This window comes from Microtus pennsylvanicus, chromosome 10 (assembly GCF_037038515.1).
Source record: "Microtus pennsylvanicus isolate mMicPen1 chromosome 10, mMicPen1.hap1, whole genome shotgun sequence".
Taxonomy (NCBI): Eukaryota; Metazoa; Chordata; class Mammalia; order Rodentia; family Cricetidae; genus Microtus; species Microtus pennsylvanicus.
In genome coordinates, this window is record NC_134588.1 from 25954278 (window position 1) to 25973780 (window position 19503).

Sequence of the window (19503 nt, forward strand, 5' to 3'; positions counted from 1 at the left end):
TAAGAATCCCACTTCAACTTCCACCTCTTCATGCCTGGGCAAGCACTGGATAATATCCACAGCTGCCCACGGTTGCTCATGTTGTCTAGCAAAGTGCCAACTGAATTCATTCTAAGGAAGAAGGGCCTTTTGATTTGACCCAAGGGTGTCATTATCTATGAGGGGTGCTGGAAATGGCCCTCATAGGTTACAGCATCCTTCCTCCTTTGGGCACCTTTGTTTTGAGTGCTTAGGCTGTATCAGTTTCAGACCAAGAGACCGAGTAGGAGCACTGTATCTTTCCCAATGAAAAGAGCCTCTATAGACAGTTTCCCAGGGGGAATTCCTGTGGTGTTTTCAAGCACATCATCTGCTTAGGCCAAACTTGTCTACGCTCTCTTTCTCTGAAGACCATCTCACTAAGTTTATTGTCCTTTGTTCAGTTTGCAAGTTGGTGAGCACCAGAGCATGCATTTAAACTAAAGTCACTGAAGCAAACCCCTCAAATGCCTTCTTCACAGGAGTTCAGGTCAGCAGTGGGGCAGCAGCTGATGGCCAGCTTTCGGGAAATTCCTCTCCTGAACCCTGAAATCCCCTTCTCTCCTGCTCAGGTCATTGCATCACTGGTTCTGGAGGTTCCCAGGAAAGCTTCTGAGATGGGGCCCCCTAAAAGTCTGGACCTCTAACAGGGTATAAGAGAAGAGAAGGTAGGGACCGATATACTTCCCTGAAGCTACTGTCACCAGCCCTGGAAAAGATTCCAGAGAAAGAAGTGACAGTGAGGACAAGAGGCCAGAACTGACTTTCTCTCGGCAGTAAGATCAAGAGAAGGGACCCTGGTACAAACAGCAAGAGGTGAGTGGTAGGGTTACCTCCTTAGCCCCGGTCTTCCAGTTCCAGCCCCTGTTACCATCCCTACGCCATCCTGACTGCTCGCTCTCCACATTTAGAGAAAGCAGCTGGCCAACACCGAAACACCTTGGATAAAAGAAAAAGTCCAACTTGATTTTGTTCTGGACCAAGATGGATCAAGATTCCCCTGCTAAACACAGAGAACAAAAGGTAACATGACTTTCTCTTGGCAGTCTGGTTCTTACTCTAAGAGCGGGAAGCAGTCTGCAGCAGCCACTGTGACTTCTGCTCTAGGGGTCTCGCCTCAGAGCAGATGGGCTCTCTCCAGAGGCTGGAGAAGACTCAGGAGTTCAGGCCCCAGCATTTCTCCTTTGTACCCTCTACTTACAGCCAAGTGCTCTGAGTCTGAAACCCCGGGAAGGCAGAGCCAGCACATATTAGATGCAGAGCACATAGCTGCCCAGACAAGGCTCTTCTTTTACAGTGGAGGGGAATAAGCATCAGGGTCCACTTAGCAGCCTCCAGCAAAGCCAAGCCTGGTGACACTGTGCTCTTCCCTCTGCACAGGCCAGATCATCCCACAGAATGGGGATGAAGGTAGAAGAAAAGTGGCATTCAGAGGGGCTAAGGGAGGGCAGGGAAGTCACACACTGGCCTGTAGTGAAAATGGGGGTGGCTGTGTTTGCAGCAGGACTCGGGGGCACAGGGCTCTACAACTCTAATTGTGGTGCAGTGGGACTCTCAGTCTCCTGCAGAAAGGATTCCTGAAGGTCATTGCCAGGGAAGGTGACTGGACACATTCCATCGAATGATATCCTTTCAGCCCCCAATCAAGACTGATAAGTAGCTAGGAACATTTTATTTTATCGCGTACTGTGCTTCCTCATTGCCCTGTGGAGGCAGCTTTGCTCATGAAGCTGTCACACATTGAGCTTCAGAAGAACTGGGCGGCATGGTGATACTGGCCTTTATGTGAACTGTATTAGGACTTGGCACTTTGGAAACGGTAGCCTGAGGCAGTCAGAGTATCAGGCCTGGAAGGAGCTTGGATGTGGTGAATATTAATCAAACTAGGAACTAGGTGCAGCCACACCCTGGGAAAACCTGGAGAGGATGGGGTATGGCAGGGAAGGGCAGAGACTGCCCTTGAGAGCGCCCAAGGGAGGGGACTCGCTAAAGGGTGAGGTGGAGGGAGCTGGAAGACGTTAGAAATTTAGGTTTTTTCAAACTAACCGCTCTGGGTCCCTAGTCAGTAGGGCAGCCAAAGGCTCTAGATGACATGACTGATTAGAGCCAAACAAGGTGACAAGTAGCTGCTAGGAGCCTGGTCTAGAGTCTTTGTCTTTTCCTTTCCTCTTCTCTCTTCCCTTCTCCGTTTCTCTTCTATCCCCCTTTTGTTCTCTCTTTCTCCTGCTTTCTCTCTTTCCACTCCCATTCCCTTTTCTCCTCCTTTGAGCCAACCCCCGCACTACTGGGTATAGTTGGGAGTCAAGAGGGTACCTTGCCTGTGTGCTATCCACTGACTTAAAGTTGATGCGCTGATCGTTCTTAAGAGTGGCAAAATACATGTTCACATTGAAAGAAAAAACAATGACACCCGAGAGTCCAGAGAACCACAGTCAAACACCGATGAAAATCCTCAAAGAACACAGACGTTGTGGCTGAGGTACAATCTCGGCCTTTTAATCACTGAGAAGTGACCCCTTTGGGGTTCCCTGACAGAATACTGGGTTCCTGCTCCCAGTAGCTGCCCACGGGGCTCACACTATGCTCAGTCTAGTTTTGAAGCCTAAAAGTGAAAGTCTGTGACACAAGGCTCTGCTTCCAGTGAGTTCCCAAGGCCAGCGGAAGGATGCAAAACCAAAGGTCGGATGGAGATCAGGAGGGTCCAAGGGAGTCTATGAGAGAAACAGAATGGTGCCCTAGTGCCCACAGGGTGAAGGTTTAGTTTTAACTCAGCTGTACTTGTACAGGGAAGCACAGGCTCCCGCTGAAGAAACAACTCCTCTCTGCAAGAAGAAAGAATGAAAAGCGAAAGAGGAGGGATGCCCTGCATCCCAGGAATGTGGTACCCCATACATAGTATCCCTCAGTGACTCAGAGAAGAGCCAGGTCCCTGAGAACACCCTTTCTGAGCATCATGATTCTACCAGTGCTCCCGGGTTGAATGAGTTCTTCCAGCTCTACACTGCTCTGCAGAGCCCCACTTCCCAGCACAGGCAGTTCTCTGACTCTGCCCTTCAGGTAGACCCACGTAGCTACTGGAGCAAACTGAGATTCCACAGCGAGAGTGCCCAACCCTGAACTCCCTACCCCACTCCCGCCACTCACTCTAGCTTCTCATACATCTCCCTCGGGCCTCTTGTCTATGGTTGCAGGTCTCCAGCCAAAGAACAAGGTGGAAAATACTCCTGCTCATACTCTGCCTGCTCCACAGTGAGTCTACAAACACAGCCCAGCGTCAGGCTTCAGAGGCTGCTGGGAACCTGGCAGTGGAAATCAGCCCAACCAGGCAGATGGTTGTCTTCTCTTCTGGGATTCAATACTGAATTGCTGTGGCTATGGGTACCAGGGGACGGCAGACGTGAGAGATCACCAGAGATTGCATATGCCTGGTTCAATCAATGACATCTAAAACAGCCATTGTTTAGACAGCCACTCCAACACACACACACACTACCTAGGCCCCCAACTCCATCCCTCTACCCCCATCCACACCTGCTCTCTTTTATTGAAATGGATGACTTGAAAATTAGCTGTTTGTTTACAAGGTGTGCCAAGGTCCCAAGGCATGCAAAACACAAATGTTACAGCCTTCGCTTCTGTTCGTTTTACAGACACTTCCATGCCAGACACAGCATTTGCTATATAAAAATGGAGACCTTGTGCTACATGCATAAAGAAGTCAGTATGCAAAGAAATGACATGAAAAGCAGTTCAAATGCATTTAGCCACTTACTTAAGGTGTGTTTATGAAGGGCTTAGTGTGTGCCAGGAGTGGAGGACAATGAGATGAGAGATAGAATCCAGTCCTAACAGTGTTCGCAGCCTGCCGTGCTGAGGCAGGCCAGGAATAGACCAGGCAAGGGGGTGAATGAGCCTTTCTTTCCCCATGCAGTGCTGTGTAAATTTTATTATGATGGTAATGGTGAGCCATTGAAGTATGTAGTGTGTGTGTGTGTGTGTGTGTGTGTGTGTGTGTGCTACTTAGACTCTAGTCCAGGGAAGTGTTTTACAAATCATTATTGAATTCATTAATGAGTGAGAACATTACAATAACACTAAAAATGGATTAACCATGTGTGGCTAATCAACAAATCAGAGTGAGCCAACAGTCGGTGCTGTCTGGTGTGTGGTGTAGAACTCCTAATCTCTCACTGGAAGGCATGGAGCTCTCTGTTCACATAGAGGTAACAGTCCTCTTTATGTTTCGTGTAATCTAAACTCAATTCTCCTAAGTATTCCAATACCTATTTTGGTCAGTACTTTAAAACTCATCCAGGGACACGTCCCTGCATCCCCATAGGGACGGTGAATTAAGATGTGTAGTCTCTGGCTGTCCCCACCTCTGCTTCGCCACTTGACACCCAGCAGGATGAGAGTCAGTGTGAAGCTCTTAGTGCATGGGATCCAGGGCAGGAATTAGAGGTGACTCCACATTTATTTCCATAGAATGGCTTTGTAGGCATTTAGTGTTCTCTGATAGCTTGGCTTCTCCCTTTGCCCAGGTTCATCCATGACCCCTCCACACAGACGACCCCATTCTGGAGAGCTGCAGGCTGGCTTTCCCCCTTCCAGGACCCCTCTCTGCACTATGGAAGCACCCAGGCCTTCAACACCCCCTTGCTGCTGGAAAAACTCCCTTACAGGTACAGCCCCTCCTCTCCCTTGGTCTGGCCAACGATCTCCTTTGTCAAACCAAGTCCTGGTCCTGTGTAAGGTCTGTCTCCATCCCCACCCCTACCCCCAAGGGAAGTCATAGCAACACACTGCTGTTCGGTAATGATAGAGATTAGTGAGATCCCAGGTCCCCTACATCCACCAGGAAACAGAGAATTAGCAGCAGGCTCTCCAGGTACCTTGATCCCAAATGTCAGCTCATTCTTTAGTTCTCACAATTGACTGGTACAGAATTCAAATCCTTTCATTGTTATAAAGGCCAAGAACAACTGGTTAGTCACTCACCACTTGAGTACTTGAGGTATTGGTTCTTAATTCTGGTAATAATGAAAACTTATGTGTACAAGAGTCAATCAAAGATTCTCAATAAGCAGAGCTAGACTGGCTCACCCCCCAACTAATGGTGCAGTGCTCCTTTTAAATGTGCCAACTCTAGAACACAAGAACCCCTAGAATCTAGGGTGTGAACATTGCAATAATAGTAATTTTAGTAATTTTAATGCAGAATAATATTCTTGCTTTTTAAATATAAAATGTAATACCAGTAATACCAGAAACCTTGATCGTGAGTGGTGTGGTTTGGAGCATGTTGTTAAGTTAAGCCTTCAGTGGTATTGCTACAACCAAAGCGGTCATGATTGCTGATTGCTACTCTCCTGTAATTAGACCTTAGGTCACACATAAGAGACAAGCCACTTACAAATCCATCTGTACTCAGAAGGTGGCTGACTTTATGCTCTGCTCTTGCTATCGTAAAATCTTTTGTTGCTATTGCTGGTTTGTCTTTGTCTTCGTAGTCTATTTTTTTTAGTTTTGTTTATATTAGTATATATTAGTTATATATAACAGTGGTCTTCATTATGTTTTATATATGTCTATGTATTTTGATCATCTCCACTCTACCACCCTCTCTGGCCCCTCTTCCATTCTAGAAGATTCCCTTCCTCTTCCTAACTAGTCACCTTTAGCTTTCATGTCAAGTGCGCACACGTGTGTGTGTGTGTGTGTGTGTGTGTGTGTGTGTGTGTGTGTTCATCCCAATTACTTTAATTAGGGTGGCTTGCAGGAGCATGAAGGCTTGTTTACAGGAATACGGTCAGCTTACTGGTGTCTATATCACCAACCATTAGCTACCAATAGATCCTCAGAGAAGGGTACCTCACGCGGCCCTCCCCCAGCAGGCATTAACTACCATAAGTCCTCACGGAGGGTGGGGCCTCCTGAGCCCCTCTCATCTCCATATTAGAATATCCGCAGACCGGCTCTGGTGTCAGCCTTGTTTACAGTGACTAGGAATTCATGTGTCTGCGTTCATCAGGAAGGCTGGCTGAGAGTTTTCCTTTCTACTGGGTCTCCAACTGGATTTGATATCTGATATCAATGGTTTAGCAGAGAGTTTAGAGGTGCTCCTTATTTTCCTATATCATGCAATGGTTTGGGGAGCATTGGTGTTAATTCTCTGAAGGTCTGGGAGAATCCACCTGTGAATCCACTGGGGCCAGGAAATTGCTTATTCCTCCTTCAATCTCACTGCCTTTCACGGACACATTAGATTGTTTAGTTTTTTTTGGTTTAATTTAATATACAACTGGATATATTTATTTCTTTTGGATTCCAGTTTAGTGGGACATATTTTTAAGGTATGTACTAATAACTTTCTGCGTCTCAGTAGTGTTTTTTGTTAACAGATCCCTTTCATCTCTAACTGCATTGATTTGGTCTCCTCTTGGTTTTTGTTACTTTGACTAGGAGTTGGTCAATCTTATTTATCTTATCAAAAAGCGAGCTCCCTGTTTACAAAATTCTTATTACTATAACAAAAATTTATTATAATGAAAATCTTCTGTATTTCTATTATACTAATTTATGCCATAATCTTAATTATTTCTTCCCATCTACTGATTTGGGATTTAGTTTGTTTTTTTCCAAAAACCTAAGGCATATTGTCAAGACATTTGAAATACCCATGTATAGAAATTTTCCTATTAGAACAGTTTTTGTTGTATTCCATAGGTTTTTCTATGTTGTGTCTTCATTTGAATTCTAAGATTTTTGGTTTTTCGAGACAGTATTTCTCTGTGTATCTCTGGCTTTTCTGGAACTCACTCTGTAGACCAAGCTGCCCTCAAACTCACAGAGATCCGCCTGCCTCTGCCTCTCTGAGTGCTGGGATTAAAAGCATGCACCACCACTGCCTGGAGTGTTCTGTAGTTTCTTTAGTTATTATTGAATATTAATTTTATTCTATTGTATCTATTTAGAATACAATGGATTTTTTCAATTTTCCTATATTTATTAAGATTTGCTTTGTGTCCTAACATATGACTCATTGGGCTGCTGAGGAGAACATGTATTATGCCAGATTTGGTCAGAATGTTCTGTAGCTCTCTGCCGGATCCGCTGGTCCATTTGACCTATGATGTCATCTTTCTCAGATGTTGCTGTTTGTTTGTGTTAACATGACTGTCTGTCGAGCAGGATAGTGATGTCACCCAGTCTTACTGTATTAGGATTAATCTATGTCATTATATTTCGCATATTTGGATGTCCTTGTGTTCTGTGTGTTTGGAATTGAAATATCCTCTTGAGAACTGCTCCCTCAATCATCATGAAATGTATCTATTTGGATGGTATTGGAAAAATGATGCTTGTTTGTTTCCAAGATCAATTTGCTTAGAACACCTTTCCCCATGGAGTTGCCCTAAGATAGTATTAATCCATCTTTTATGAGAAATTGAAACGTGTGTACTAATTCCTGTTAAATTTTGTTCTGTTTGGGGTTTTCTTATTCTTCTCTTGCTTAACTATTAATATTCAAGACTGGTTTATCCTTTCCTGTGGCTTTCTCTTCAGTCAGAAGGATTTCTTGGAGTATCTTCCACTAAGCTGAGCTAGGAGTTATACTTTCCTTTAGCACATTTTAATTGTGGAAATTTTTTTCTCCTTCAATGACAGATAACTTTGATGGAGATCACAGTCTGTGTTGGCAATTGTTACCTTTCAAGACTTGAAATATAGTATTATAAGCTCTCCTGGCTTTTAGAGTTCCTATGGAGAAATCTTCTATTACTCTGATGGGCCTGCATATATATGGGCCTGGATGTTTGTTGGGTGTTTCCTATGCATTCCCTTTGTTCTCTATATATGATAAGAGGAGTTCTCTTCTGGGTCTCATCTGTTTGGTGTTCTAAGTGTCTCCTGTATCTGGATTGGCATCCCTTTCAAAATTTCTTGAAAATGTAAAGGTTCACAGGGACCTTAGCCAACTCCTTTTGCCCAATTAAACAGCCAGTTCTTATTCACTCGGCTGTTGGCTAGCCAGGGGAATGTGAGGAAATCACGTCTCTGGTGGTTTCCACGGCCGCTGCCCAGGTAGCTTGGATCATCCAGGGGCTGATTTCCAGATGTGTCTGTTGGCATCCTCATGAGCTGGGTAGTGTTGTTTTTGAGGCAGGCCTCACTCTGTAGCTTAGGCTGGCACTAAATTCAAAGCTTTTCCTGTTCCTGTTTCTTGATGAGATTGCAGCATGCGCTGTCATATGCAACCTCACCTTGAATTGAGATAATTCGGACAAGGAGTCTCGCATTTTTCCCTTGTGCCAGGATCCACAAGTTCATTAACTGTTCCCAGCAGGGGAATACTGATCCAAAGTTTCTCGGGGTCAGAAGCCCTAAACACAATACAAATTACCACATACTCATGTCCCAAGCCGAAATGTTTGGTGGCCTTTCTGTAGGAAGAAATTATGAAGCTGATTTCAATAATAGCCCAGCTGGCAGCCATCCTGGCTCCTAAGGAAGGGCAAAGAACCCTCCTAGGAAGGCTGAGGAGCTCCCTGTAAGAACTACTCTGGACAGAGATGGGCCACTTCCTCTCGCTCTAATCTGAGGGAAAGAATGTCTAGAGAGAGACCAAATAAATTTGCCATTATACTTCAGGTTTTCTCTGACAGAAGGGCAAAGTGTGCTTCCTTTGACCCAGTTTAGGGTCCTCAACAAGGAGAACCAGTCACAGGGGATTGTGACCACAAAAGAGGTACAAATAGCCAGAAGTCACAGGGCTGTTATGGTATTCATAGAAGGCCAGCAAAATGAGAAACCATCCGTGCAATGAGAAAACTAGAGACAGAAGCCGCCAAAGAGATATCTGGGCAGCAAATAAAAAAGAGACTACTTTGGACACTAGCCAGGTAAAGAAAGGCTGTCTTATGTAACACTACTCCCTTCTCTGTGCTCGTCCTGGAAGGTCCCCAGGCCTCAGCTCTGAGGAACCAAAGAAAGCAAAGCAAGAGACCCAACTTGTCTATCTCTTCCCTGGCAGTCTCTGAGCCTAGTGGGAACAAAGAAAAAACCTTTAGCTAGATGAAACACTGTCTGCTTTCACATTGGTCTGGATGTAGAATTTTAGGCTAGACTAGACTCTGTGTGCCAGAAGAGGCAGCGAATCTACTGTACACAGATTATTCCGGGTATCTCATGAAGGAGCAGAGAGTCTAGAGATGGTGGGGAAAGTCAGTAAAAGAATAAACCTTGTTCTTGCTTACACCGAATCAAGTTAAAGGCTTCCTACATGCTGGCTTATATATACCCAGCTCAGCTAATATTGCTAAAGCAGGTGTATTCGTGATACTTCTTGCTTGTGCTCTTGCAGCAACTGTGTGCCACGTGTGTGCAGTGTTCTGTTCTATAGAGAAGAGGCCAGTGTGGGAAAATGCCAGCCATTGATCTGGAGGGCATATCAACCCAGCAGAGCAGAATGGGCTTCTCTTCAGAGGAAAGCACACTGATACATCCACACTAGTAACCCTTCTCTTTTACCGGCTCTGCAAACCAGAGAGCTCTGCCTGGGCTTGCCTTCTCCTTACAAGCTTGTAGATGGAATATAGTGGCTGGAATGCAGGCTCCGGACAGATTTGCAGGAGGACACCTAGCACACAAGTGCTAGCTAAATGCTGGGTAAGAGTCTTTGAGATGAGGCCTTGAGTCCATCTCCCTTCCATACTTTGGGCAAGGTCTGCTTCCTCAGTGGCTGAGCTCTTCCGTTCTACACGCCGCCTTCACAGCTGCTATTTTCTGATGAGCAGAGTTCGTAGCTACCTCCCTGACAGTGGTGATGCTCACTATCCCTTCCTTTGACAATTTCTCTGCCTGCAGGTGCAAATGCACTGAGAGGCCCAAGGCTGGTATCCGGGGAGCCTGGAGGAGCTGTCTCCATCCGTTGTCATTATGTCCCCTCCTCGGTCAACAGGCATCAAAGAAAATACTGGTGCCGCCTGGCGCCTCCGTTGTGGACCTGCTACACTGTTGTGTCCACCAACCACTACACCCATCGTGACTACAGGGGGCGTGTGGCTCTCACTGACTTTCCACAGAGTGCTTTGTTCATGGTGAAGCTGTTCCAACTGTCTCCAAATGACACGGGACTTTACCGCTGTGGTATCGGGGACCGAAACGACAAGCTATTCTTCAGGATGAATTTGATTGTGTCTCCAGGTAAGAGTTGATTGATGGCTGACGGGCCAGTTTTTGTAAGGCTGAGATTGAGAAGAAATGGGCACAAGAGAAGGCTCTAAAGCCCAAGGATGACTCAGCTCTGAGAGGTGTGCTTTCGGCTTAGATAGATGTCATCTCTGAGGAAGCAAATACTCAGGAAGAGTGCCCAGTGGAGGACATACAAGGTCATCCGCCTGGTTCTTTCTATCCTGAATGCTGCAGAAGGAATGTTTGAACTATGTTTCAAAAACACTGTGAGGTAGACTTCTCTGATTCCAGAAAACTTGGTGTTCAGACGTGCAGAGAAGAGGTAGCGCTGGTGCAGCCTACACGGGAGGACAGAAGGTTTGGGGCTAGGCTTTCCTACAGTAGCACCTTGCTGAGTCCCTCTGCAGACATCTGTAGCTCCAAGGCTCTGTTCCAAAGGCTGGTTTCAGGTTCAGGCATAGAGGTCTAAAGCAGGGTGTGTGTGTGTGTGTGTGTGTGTGTGTGTGTGTGTGTATGCGCGCACACTCCAAAAAGATTGCTCTGCAGAACACCTAGTCAGAAGTGAGCATATAAATTCCCTTGGATGCTGGAGTCTACCTTCCTGATGCAATTGAAGGTGTATTTACTCCCTTGTTGAACAGTAGCACAGGCTTCAAGGTATCTGGATAGGGAATATGCAGGCTTGAGGGACGGAAGTAGGAATATAAAATGTGAATATCTCCAAAACCATAGAAGCACATTGAGATTGTCACCTTCTATTTTTATCTGACTTGTTGCAGAGGAGTTCATCTCTTAATGAGCTGCATCCTACTTAATAAGCACTTTGATCAAATGTCCTTTGCTGGATCTAGTAGGTAGCATAGAGAACATTCCCTCACGGCCTCTCTCTGGGTGTGTCCACACAGGTCCTTCCAACACCACCTATGCAGAAGTTCCAGCTTCTGGTGAGCTCATCACAGCATCTTCTGGGATAGGATCCATAGCAGCCAACAGAAGCACCCCAGGAGTCACCCAGATTCTAGAAGGCCAAGGCTCAGAATGGGGCAGAACAGCCCCAACCACAGTCAACAGAAGCACCCCAGGAGTCACCCAGAGTCTAGAAGGCCAAGGCTCAGAACCAGACAGAACAGCTCCAACTACAGTCAACAGAAAAACCCCAGGGGTCACCCAGATTCTAGAAGGCCAAGGCTCAGAATGGGACATAACAGCCCCAACCACAGCCAAGAGATGGACCCCAGGGGTCACCCAGATTCTAGAAGGCCCAGGCTTAGAACCAGACAGAACAGGCCCAACTACAGCCAACAGAAGCACCCCAGGGGTCACCCAGACTCTAGAAAGCCAAGGCTCAGAATGGGGCAGAAGAGCCCCAACCACAGCCAATAGACGGACCCCAGGAGTCACCCAGATTCTAGAAGGCCAAGGCTCAGAATGGGGCAGAACAGTCCCAAGTACAGCCAATAGACGGACCCCAGGAGTCACCCAGATTCTAGAAGGCCAAGGCTCAGAATGGAGCAGAACAGCCCCAGCTACAGCCAACAGACGGACCCCAGGAGTCACCCAGATTCTAGAAGGTCGAGGATCAGCATGGGACAGAACAGCTCCAAGTACAAGAATAAGCAAAACTACAGTTTCAGCCAATGGAAGATCAACCCCAAGAATAGCCAGGACAACAGTTCCAGGGAAAAGCAACAGAGAGGAGGTCTATATCAAGACAACAGTCCCCACTCCAGAGAGTCCAGTTTCAAAATCAGGAAGCATGTTCAGTACAACACAGGGTGCTTGGGTATTGGGTGCTAAAAACTCAGTACCAACTAGTGCCAGCACCAGGGAGGGTGGGAGGACAGGTACAGTTCTGGAGGCTAAAGGACCACAGGAGGAAACAGAGGTCAGCGCATCTCCAGGAGCACCCGGAAAGATCACAGGAACCACCCGGCCATCAGTCCTGATCTCAGAGCCTGTGACTTGGGAAACTCTCCAAGAAGCAACAGATGATTCTAAGCAACGATTGTTGTACTCCGCAGAAGAGGCAACCCCAGATCCAAGTGCATGGACGTTGAATGCTACACACATACAAGTGGCATCTGGAAGCATTGGTAGGACCCTAGAAAACACTGGTGGAGAAAGTAGCCCCCCAACACCAAGCCAACTTTCATCCTGGGGCCCAATGTGGACCCCTGGCAAGAGATCATCAATGAAGAGGTAAGCCTTAGGTCCCTGTTGGCTTTGCTTCCAGGCCAGCCCTTCCTCCTGTGGACCTCTTTCCCCTTGTATTTACAGATCAGTAAAGAGTGGGACGGGGTACGTAAGCGTCAACTGCCACCCTCCAAACTTAGGGCCCCTGCAGTGATAGGCTGTCTGAATGCTTTCTGGTGGTTTGCAAGCAAAAATCTCAATGATATGATGAAATAATTTTTAGGCTGATACCCTTGGAACTCTATTTAATGTGAGGGCCGGAACTCCAGGAAAGGGAAACAACTTGCTGAAGACACAAGGAAAACTTGTGACAGAGCCAAATGCCAAAGCCGACCTCCTGACCCTCACTCATCCTCTTCCTCAATACGGCACATTGTGGCCCATGCACGGGAGGGTGGAGTGACGCAAAGGACTGGGGCTTGGGGAGCTGAACAGAGCAGCCCTGCTGCGAGCCAGTTACAGGGACAAGGGTGCCCGATTAGCCTGGAGCTCATCTTGTCCACCTGTGAAATGAGAGAGACAGGCTCCCTGCTCCGGGCTCCTCTCACCCTTACCGTGACACCTCCCCCTGCAGTGTTTTTACAGAAGGAGAAAGCAACTCTTGGATCCTGACTCCAGTCTCCAGTGTGCTGGCCCTGGTTCTGCTCGCGGCTCTGGTCCTCTTGAAAAGGAGACCCTGGAGGACCTGTGAGTTGAGCTTACGTAGCCCCAAAACTAGAGAGAGGAACGACCCTTTCTTCCTGATACCCTCAGGGCTGGGTTAGGTTAGATTGAGTGTCCAGACATTTGGATGTAGAAAAGGTAGATTCTACTCTGAACCATTGAACTCTGCTTGGTCGTGGCTTCATCAAATCCCTTCTCCTCCTCTCATGCCTCAGCATCATTCCTCAGCTTAAGGAGACGTGGAGGATGACAAGAACTATTAGCCGTAGGTGTGGGGCCACACTGGCACACTTTCTGTGCAGCCTGCGCTAATGACTCTCCTAGTACCATCCCAGAGATGCAGGCTGCTAACGCGAGTATTCCACAGGGCACATCTTGCTCAAAAGAGATTGAGGCTTTCTGGGGGGGGGGCAGTGAGAGAGGCTGAGGCTCCCAGGGCCAGAAATCAAGTCATCTGGACCCATCATTATTGTTGTAATGGCCAGCTACCAGACTTCTGTCTTGGGAAATTCTCAGAACCGTGCCTCCCACTCTTAGGAAGGCAAATCTGTCTGTGTGCCCCAGGACACTCACAGCCTTCTCTTGCGTCTCTACAGCTCAGAAGACAGAAAGGTCACCAAGGATCACTCTGATTCAGATGACACATTTCCTACCAGACAAGCTCTCCGATGTGGGAAAGAGCTTGCAGCAAGGTGACCCTCCTTCTGCCCAAGCCAGCCTGACTGTCCTAAAGAAGGACTCAGGACCCTGAGGACGGAAAGATAAACAGCTCAGTCACCACGGAAGGAGAACCAAGACCAGCTATCTCCACGGCTTCTTCACCTCTTTCTCACCTTCAGCCACACGAGTACTAGCTAAGCTGACTAAGCTCAGCCTCCACCGAGGATGCCAGCGCAGGCCTCAGAGGGTCAGGCACTCTCAGCAGCCAAAGGTGACAGACAGTACATTGACTCAAAGAAGGCTTCAAGAAAGGGCTTTGTGGTCTGGCTGTTTTTCAACTGCCTATTTTTTTTTCCCAGAGAAAGAGGGAGGCAGGCGGTGGGGGGATGCATGTATACAGAATCTCTTCATTCCTGGCAGTGTGGAAAAGGAGAATCTCCATTCTGTTGCCGCTGCCCCTCTGGGTGCCCTTTTTCCCCTATGCCTGTTAGCACTAAGCCTGCCGCTCACACTCAACAGCATCCTCAAGTGCCAGGCTGCCCTGAGCAAGCACAGCCGTTGCTCCTTAAACACAGTGATTTTATCTTATCCATTTCACTACATCTCCAGAGAACTTGCCACTCGGTGGGACCCTAGCCAGTTAAAAGGCCCATGCCTGTTTGGCCGGGGATGGCATGGGTTTGGTGGACCCTGGGGATCTACTTGGGTAAGAGGTATGAATCCCCAACGGCCTCTACCACTTTTGGTTGGGAGTGATTTGGATGACCACGACAGTGGGTGGTTTCTATGTGAGACGGGAGGAAAGGACACCCGTCTGTTTCACCGCATCTCCCCGTTTGACACTGTTCCTCGTCACGCTGTCAATCTTCGGTCAGGTCAAGATTTTCCGGGATTTTCCTAAACGACGGGAGAAGAGGGTACTTTTCAATAGGTTTTCACCCTCATTATCAATCCCCTCTTGTTGCCCTGTTTATGAATCTTTGATATCAAAGGCTGTGGGCAAAGCTGGAAATGATTTAGGAAAGAAGACAGGGACAGATGAGAGGAATTTTATGTGGATTCTGCCTTCTAACCATATCTGTCGGGGAACTTTTGGCCCGCTGTTGACCCCACCATCTTTTCAGGAATCATATCTGCTCTTTTTTCTTTGCCAGGCGTGTTAGCAGGGGTCTGTATTCTGTATTTGGGCAGAACAGGCATTGAGCAACAGAAGCTTTGGGGAAAGAAAGTGCCAACACCAATTTAAGAGCTGTGACGTTGATATTTCCAGAAGTTTCGGCCTTACCTTCTAAGCTATCAGTGACATGGAAGTCCTTTAGAAATACATCTTCATATCTGGTCATGCCCCCAGATACTGAACCAAGAAAGCCCAAAGAGATACCCTCAGGGCTTATGAGAGACGTGTCCTAGGTAAGGAGGCAGGTTGAGTGCAGCTAGCCAATTAGAAACACAGAACTTCAGAGTTACAGAGACTTAAGTAGAGCAGCAGTTCTCAACCTGTGGGTCACGACCCCCTTGAAGGTGGAACAAACTTTTCATAGGAGTCACCTATCAGATACCCTGCTTATCAGATATCTACATCATGATTCATAACAGTAGCAAAATTACAGTTATGAAGTAGCAGAGACAATAATTTTATAGTTGGGGGGGGTCTCCACAACATGATTAACTGTATTACAGGGTCACAAACATCAGGAAGGTTGAAAACCACTGATTTAGAGGGAATCTGAGGCCCAGTGAAAGAAGTCTCTTGTTCGAAGTCACCAAGTCACCAGGTAACCACGCTAGTAAAACGAGAGCCAAGATTAGAGCGTGCGTGGCCCTGGCCCAGTGTCTTTGCACTTCATCTGTTTGGTGTTAACTAAGAACTTGCCAAAAGCCGTTGCAACCGTCACTCCAGACTGTGTTCTGCCTGCTATCTCAGCCTGTCTGAGAAACCAGTAAGAGAGGCAGAAAAGTCACTACTGAGCAAGCAGTTCTTCACAGGAACACAGTTCAGCCCAAGACCACCTAGTTTGTTGATGGCTGCGGTGCGTCAAAAATGCAGGGTGTCTGGTCTAACCCGTCAGTCTTTGCCAGGAATATCCATAGGCCATCTGCTTCATGGGATGTTAAGAGACAGTTGGAGGAAATTAAGTCGTGGCTCAAAGAAGTCTGGGGAATGCTAGGCTAATCAACAGATTCTTATATGCGGGACTTCTCAGAGCCTTAACTATCCAACAGAACACGGTAAATAACTGGGAGTGGACACGTCACCTGCCTGGACTACTGTGTTTGGCCAAGCAATCTCACTGTACTGGGTCTCCTTACATCCTTCATTATGGAAGCCAATATATTAAACCCAGACATGGCCAACTTCTCCTCCAAAGGCAAACACCTTAGATTTGGCAACGCGGCAGCCTCTGAGGCAGTCACTCAGCTCCACCTCTGCAGCCACAAAAGGTACACAAACCACTGGCTAGCCTTTGTTCCAGCAGAACTCTCAGAGAAACAGGAAGCTGCATTTGGCTTTTAACCGTGTCAACTAATTTTCAATGCCTGCATTAAGTCGTAAGACTACACAAGACTTTTAGATACATATCTGACCTGAATGATCAGATCTATCTTCTCAGGAGCTTCCTGCCACCCCTTGCAGGCCTTCTCTTTGCTCTGAACTGCTCTGATACTCTTTGTCTGAGCTGGGTAGCTATGGTACCCTACCCATCTTAGTAGAAGACAGAGAATGAGAGGGAAGGAGCCCCTGCAGTCAGGTGCTGAGGCCGGGGAAGCTTCCAGGAGTACTGGTGTTCCAGAGGAACCTGAGATCCACCAGGAGGAGCTGCCGGAGTCAGGCTGGGCCCTAGTGTTTGAAGAGAGGAGGGAGAAGAGCTGGGCAGAAGCCTCAGAGAAGGAAGTGGGATAGCCCGGGTTTATAGCTCTCCTTTATGGCCCAACGGATTCCACAAATGGGGCAGGCTGTGCTTAAAGGGCCAGCGACAAACCACACAGAGCAGGTCAGCTCCACCAGCACCATGTTCCTGCCGCTGAAGTGAGGTCAGGCAGTACTTCCTTACCGTGCTAGAATCAGAGGCACGTCCAATCCAGTGTTCGGGGTTGCCACTGATTTTTACAAAGTGAAACAGCAGGGCACAGCCCTCGAATGTTCTTTCTCTTTCTACTTATTAATTAATGTAGTTAACTTTTCATTCACATGTTACCACACAGCTCATTCTGTGCACTAGATGCAATATTTCCGAAAGGTAATTATGGCCCTTCTCATTTTATGGATGAGGAAAGCTGACATTCAGAGGAAACATCTCATACTTGCAAGGAAAAAGTAAGCTGGGGCATGTGGCCCACCAGCAGTCTCCTTCCTTGATCACTACTATTTTGTTCCCCATCCTGATTATATTTATTAAGAGCTGTAAATCGACGATGCCGTTAAAAAAACACTAATATGACTGCTTCAAGGTTAGGGACAAGGTTTTTATTGTGATAAGAGAGAAAGAACGTCCCGAGGCACCTGGAAGACTCCAGAGCAGAGAGAAAGAAGCAGACAGAACATGAGCAAGGCTAGGGAAGCGGGAACAGCAGGGAAGAGAGAGAATGGTGACTATAGCACACTTGGGGTCAGGGAGGGGAAATTCTTGCTGTTATATACAGGACAAACCGGTATGGGGAAGAGGGAGGATTGTGAACACACAGCCTTGGGCTAGCATAGTGGAGGAGGAGTGAGGGAAGTGAGAAGGGACAGGAGGCTAGCAATGACTTTGAAATGTATAGCATTTATATGAAGAGTCAGCTTGGGCTTTGGGATGCACCATAGGCGTGTGTCAGTAGGAAGCCAGATGCCTCAGCTACCAGTGGAAAGGAAGATAGGGATGTACCTCTTTCTGGTTGACAGAAACCCTTTCAGGGATTCCTGAGGAATTCTGACAGTATTCTTTAGCTGCACCAAGACTGTCATTTCTGGACACCTGCACTACCCTTTGGAGTTTGGGGAACTGGGGTTTCCTTTACCTGACAATAACCTTGTCTTCTAGTCAGGCCTTTCCCTACTTAGAGTTTCAGGGGGTTGCTTGTTTCTCTCCTTGATACTTTTGTGTGGCAAGTTACACAATCACTTCCAGTCACTGGTTCTCTTTAATCACTAACTGGTTTATTTTTGTCTAATCTTAGTGGGATGTGGGGTGGGGGAGTTCACGAAGCCAGACTGAGAGCTGAAACTTCAGCCCTGAGGTACTTGCTGGTGTTTAGACAAATGGAGCTCAGATGCCAAAGTGTAAGCGTGTAAGGTGTGTAAGAGTGTAGGTACATGTATCCCAGGTGCTTCTCGCCACACCCTACTGAGAGACTAGGAGTAAAACAGACTCTCTGGTGGGCAGAAAAGGAGAGGGGCCATGACTGGGTAATAAAGGTGGCAAATCTCCAAGCTTCTTCCTCACACTCCTGACTTGAGACAAAAGCCTAGCGACTTCAAACAAAGGCTTTGTGAGCTTTTGTCTCCCAGCAGCAGGCCACTTGCTGGCAGACTGGCCTACTCAGGACATGTCACAATAGTTGTAGGCCAGGCTTTTCCAGACCCAGGCCAGCTGGCCTTGGTGAGTTCCCGATAGAACATCCCCATTGTCTCAGTGTGTGGGTGCACCCCTCGCGGTCCTGAGTTCCATGCTCGTGCTCTCTCTCCTTCTGCTCCTGATTTGGACCTTGAGATTTCAGTCCTGTGCTCCAATTTGGGTCTCTGTCTCTGTCTCCTTTCATCGCTTGCTGAAGGTTAATATTCAGGAGGATGCCTATATGTTTTTCTTTGGGTTCTCCTTATTTAGCTTCTCTAGGATCACTAAAAGACTCTCTGAACATAGCGGACAATGGGGACTACTGAGAACTCAAGAACAATGGCAATGGGTTTCTGATCCTACTGCACGCACTGGCTTTGTGGGAGCCTAGGCAGTTTGGATGCTCAACTTACTAGACCTGGATGGAGGTGGGGGTTCCTTGGACTTCCCACAGGACAGGGAACCCTGATTGCTTTTCGGGCTGGGGGGAGACTTAATTGGGGGAGGGGGAGGGAAATGGGAGGCAGTGGCGGGGAAGAGACAGAAATCTTTAATAAATAAATAAATTAAAAAAAAAAGAGAAAAAAAATAGTTGTAGGCCAATCAACAGTCCTTCTTTTGTCAAACTGACCAACCCTACATTAAGGGAGGAAAAATCTTGACAAGGTTTTAAACCCCAATCCCTCAGAAGAGATTGGAGCTGTCAGCTTTCCCAGATCCCCCTCGGCTTTGCTGAGGGTCCTTTTCTGGGTGTCTGCTGCACGCGTGTGTTTCCTCACTGCCAATAAACACCAACTGTCAATTTTTGTCTGTGGTGCTTGAGGTTTCTCTGCGCCTGCCTGTTTGCGTTCCAGGTTTTTCCTGCTTTTTAGTTCCGTAACTGGCAGAGAAAAACCAACCTGGTCAGGACCCTTAGATGGTATAATCGCAAGACCCCTAGACTGGACCACTGCTCACATGGCGGAGGTGGTTTCTTTGCCTCAAACAGGAGGCTCTGAGAAACAATTTAATAGCTGCTGGCACAGACATGCTCTGGACACTCGGTACTGGAAGTGGACTCTGTAACACCTGTGCGTGGCACCCAGGAGCGCCATTCTCTCCATTCTTCATAAGTGCCGCAGCTTGGCTTCGGGCACTGGCCTCCTGCTCCCCTCGCTGTCAGCAGGAAAGTAAGCCCAACTCAACTGCCCACTTGGACGGGAGCTTCTGCTGAAACCTAGCAGAGAGGTGGCAGCCACAT

The 19503-nt window shown here is 47.4% G+C and overlaps 1 protein-coding gene across 1 annotated transcript; it reads left to right on the forward strand.

Annotated features, from left to right (window-relative positions):
• The first annotated feature begins 681 nt into the window (after positions 1–681).
• On the forward strand, positions 682–19065 carry Fcamr (Fc alpha and mu receptor). Its single transcript, XM_075987843.1, has 9 exons — positions 682–834; positions 930–1041; positions 3210–3267; positions 4560–4700; positions 9886–10224; positions 11118–12411; positions 12980–13092; positions 13665–18273; positions 18862–19065. The coding sequence occupies exons 2-8, from the start codon at positions 1003–1005 to the stop codon at positions 13817–13819; spliced, it is 2139 nt and encodes a 712-aa protein (XP_075843958.1). The 5' UTR covers positions 682–834; positions 930–1002; the 3' UTR covers positions 13820–18273; positions 18862–19065.
• The last annotated feature ends 438 nt before the right edge of the window (positions 19066–19503 follow it).

Bases quoted from the DNA above. Each gene is read 5' to 3' on its own strand.
- Fcamr (XM_075987843.1), top strand. From the start codon at position 1,003: ATGGATCAAGATTCCCCTGCTAAACACAGAGAACAAAAG. The intron at 1,042-3,209 runs GTAACATGACTT...CTATGGTTGCAG, and splicing joins CTAAACACAGAGAACAAAAG to GTCTCCAGCCAAAGAACAAG. The intron at 13,093-13,664 runs GTGAGTTGAGCT...GCGTCTCTACAG, and splicing joins AAGGAGACCCTGGAGGACCT to CTCAGAAGACAGAAAGGTCA.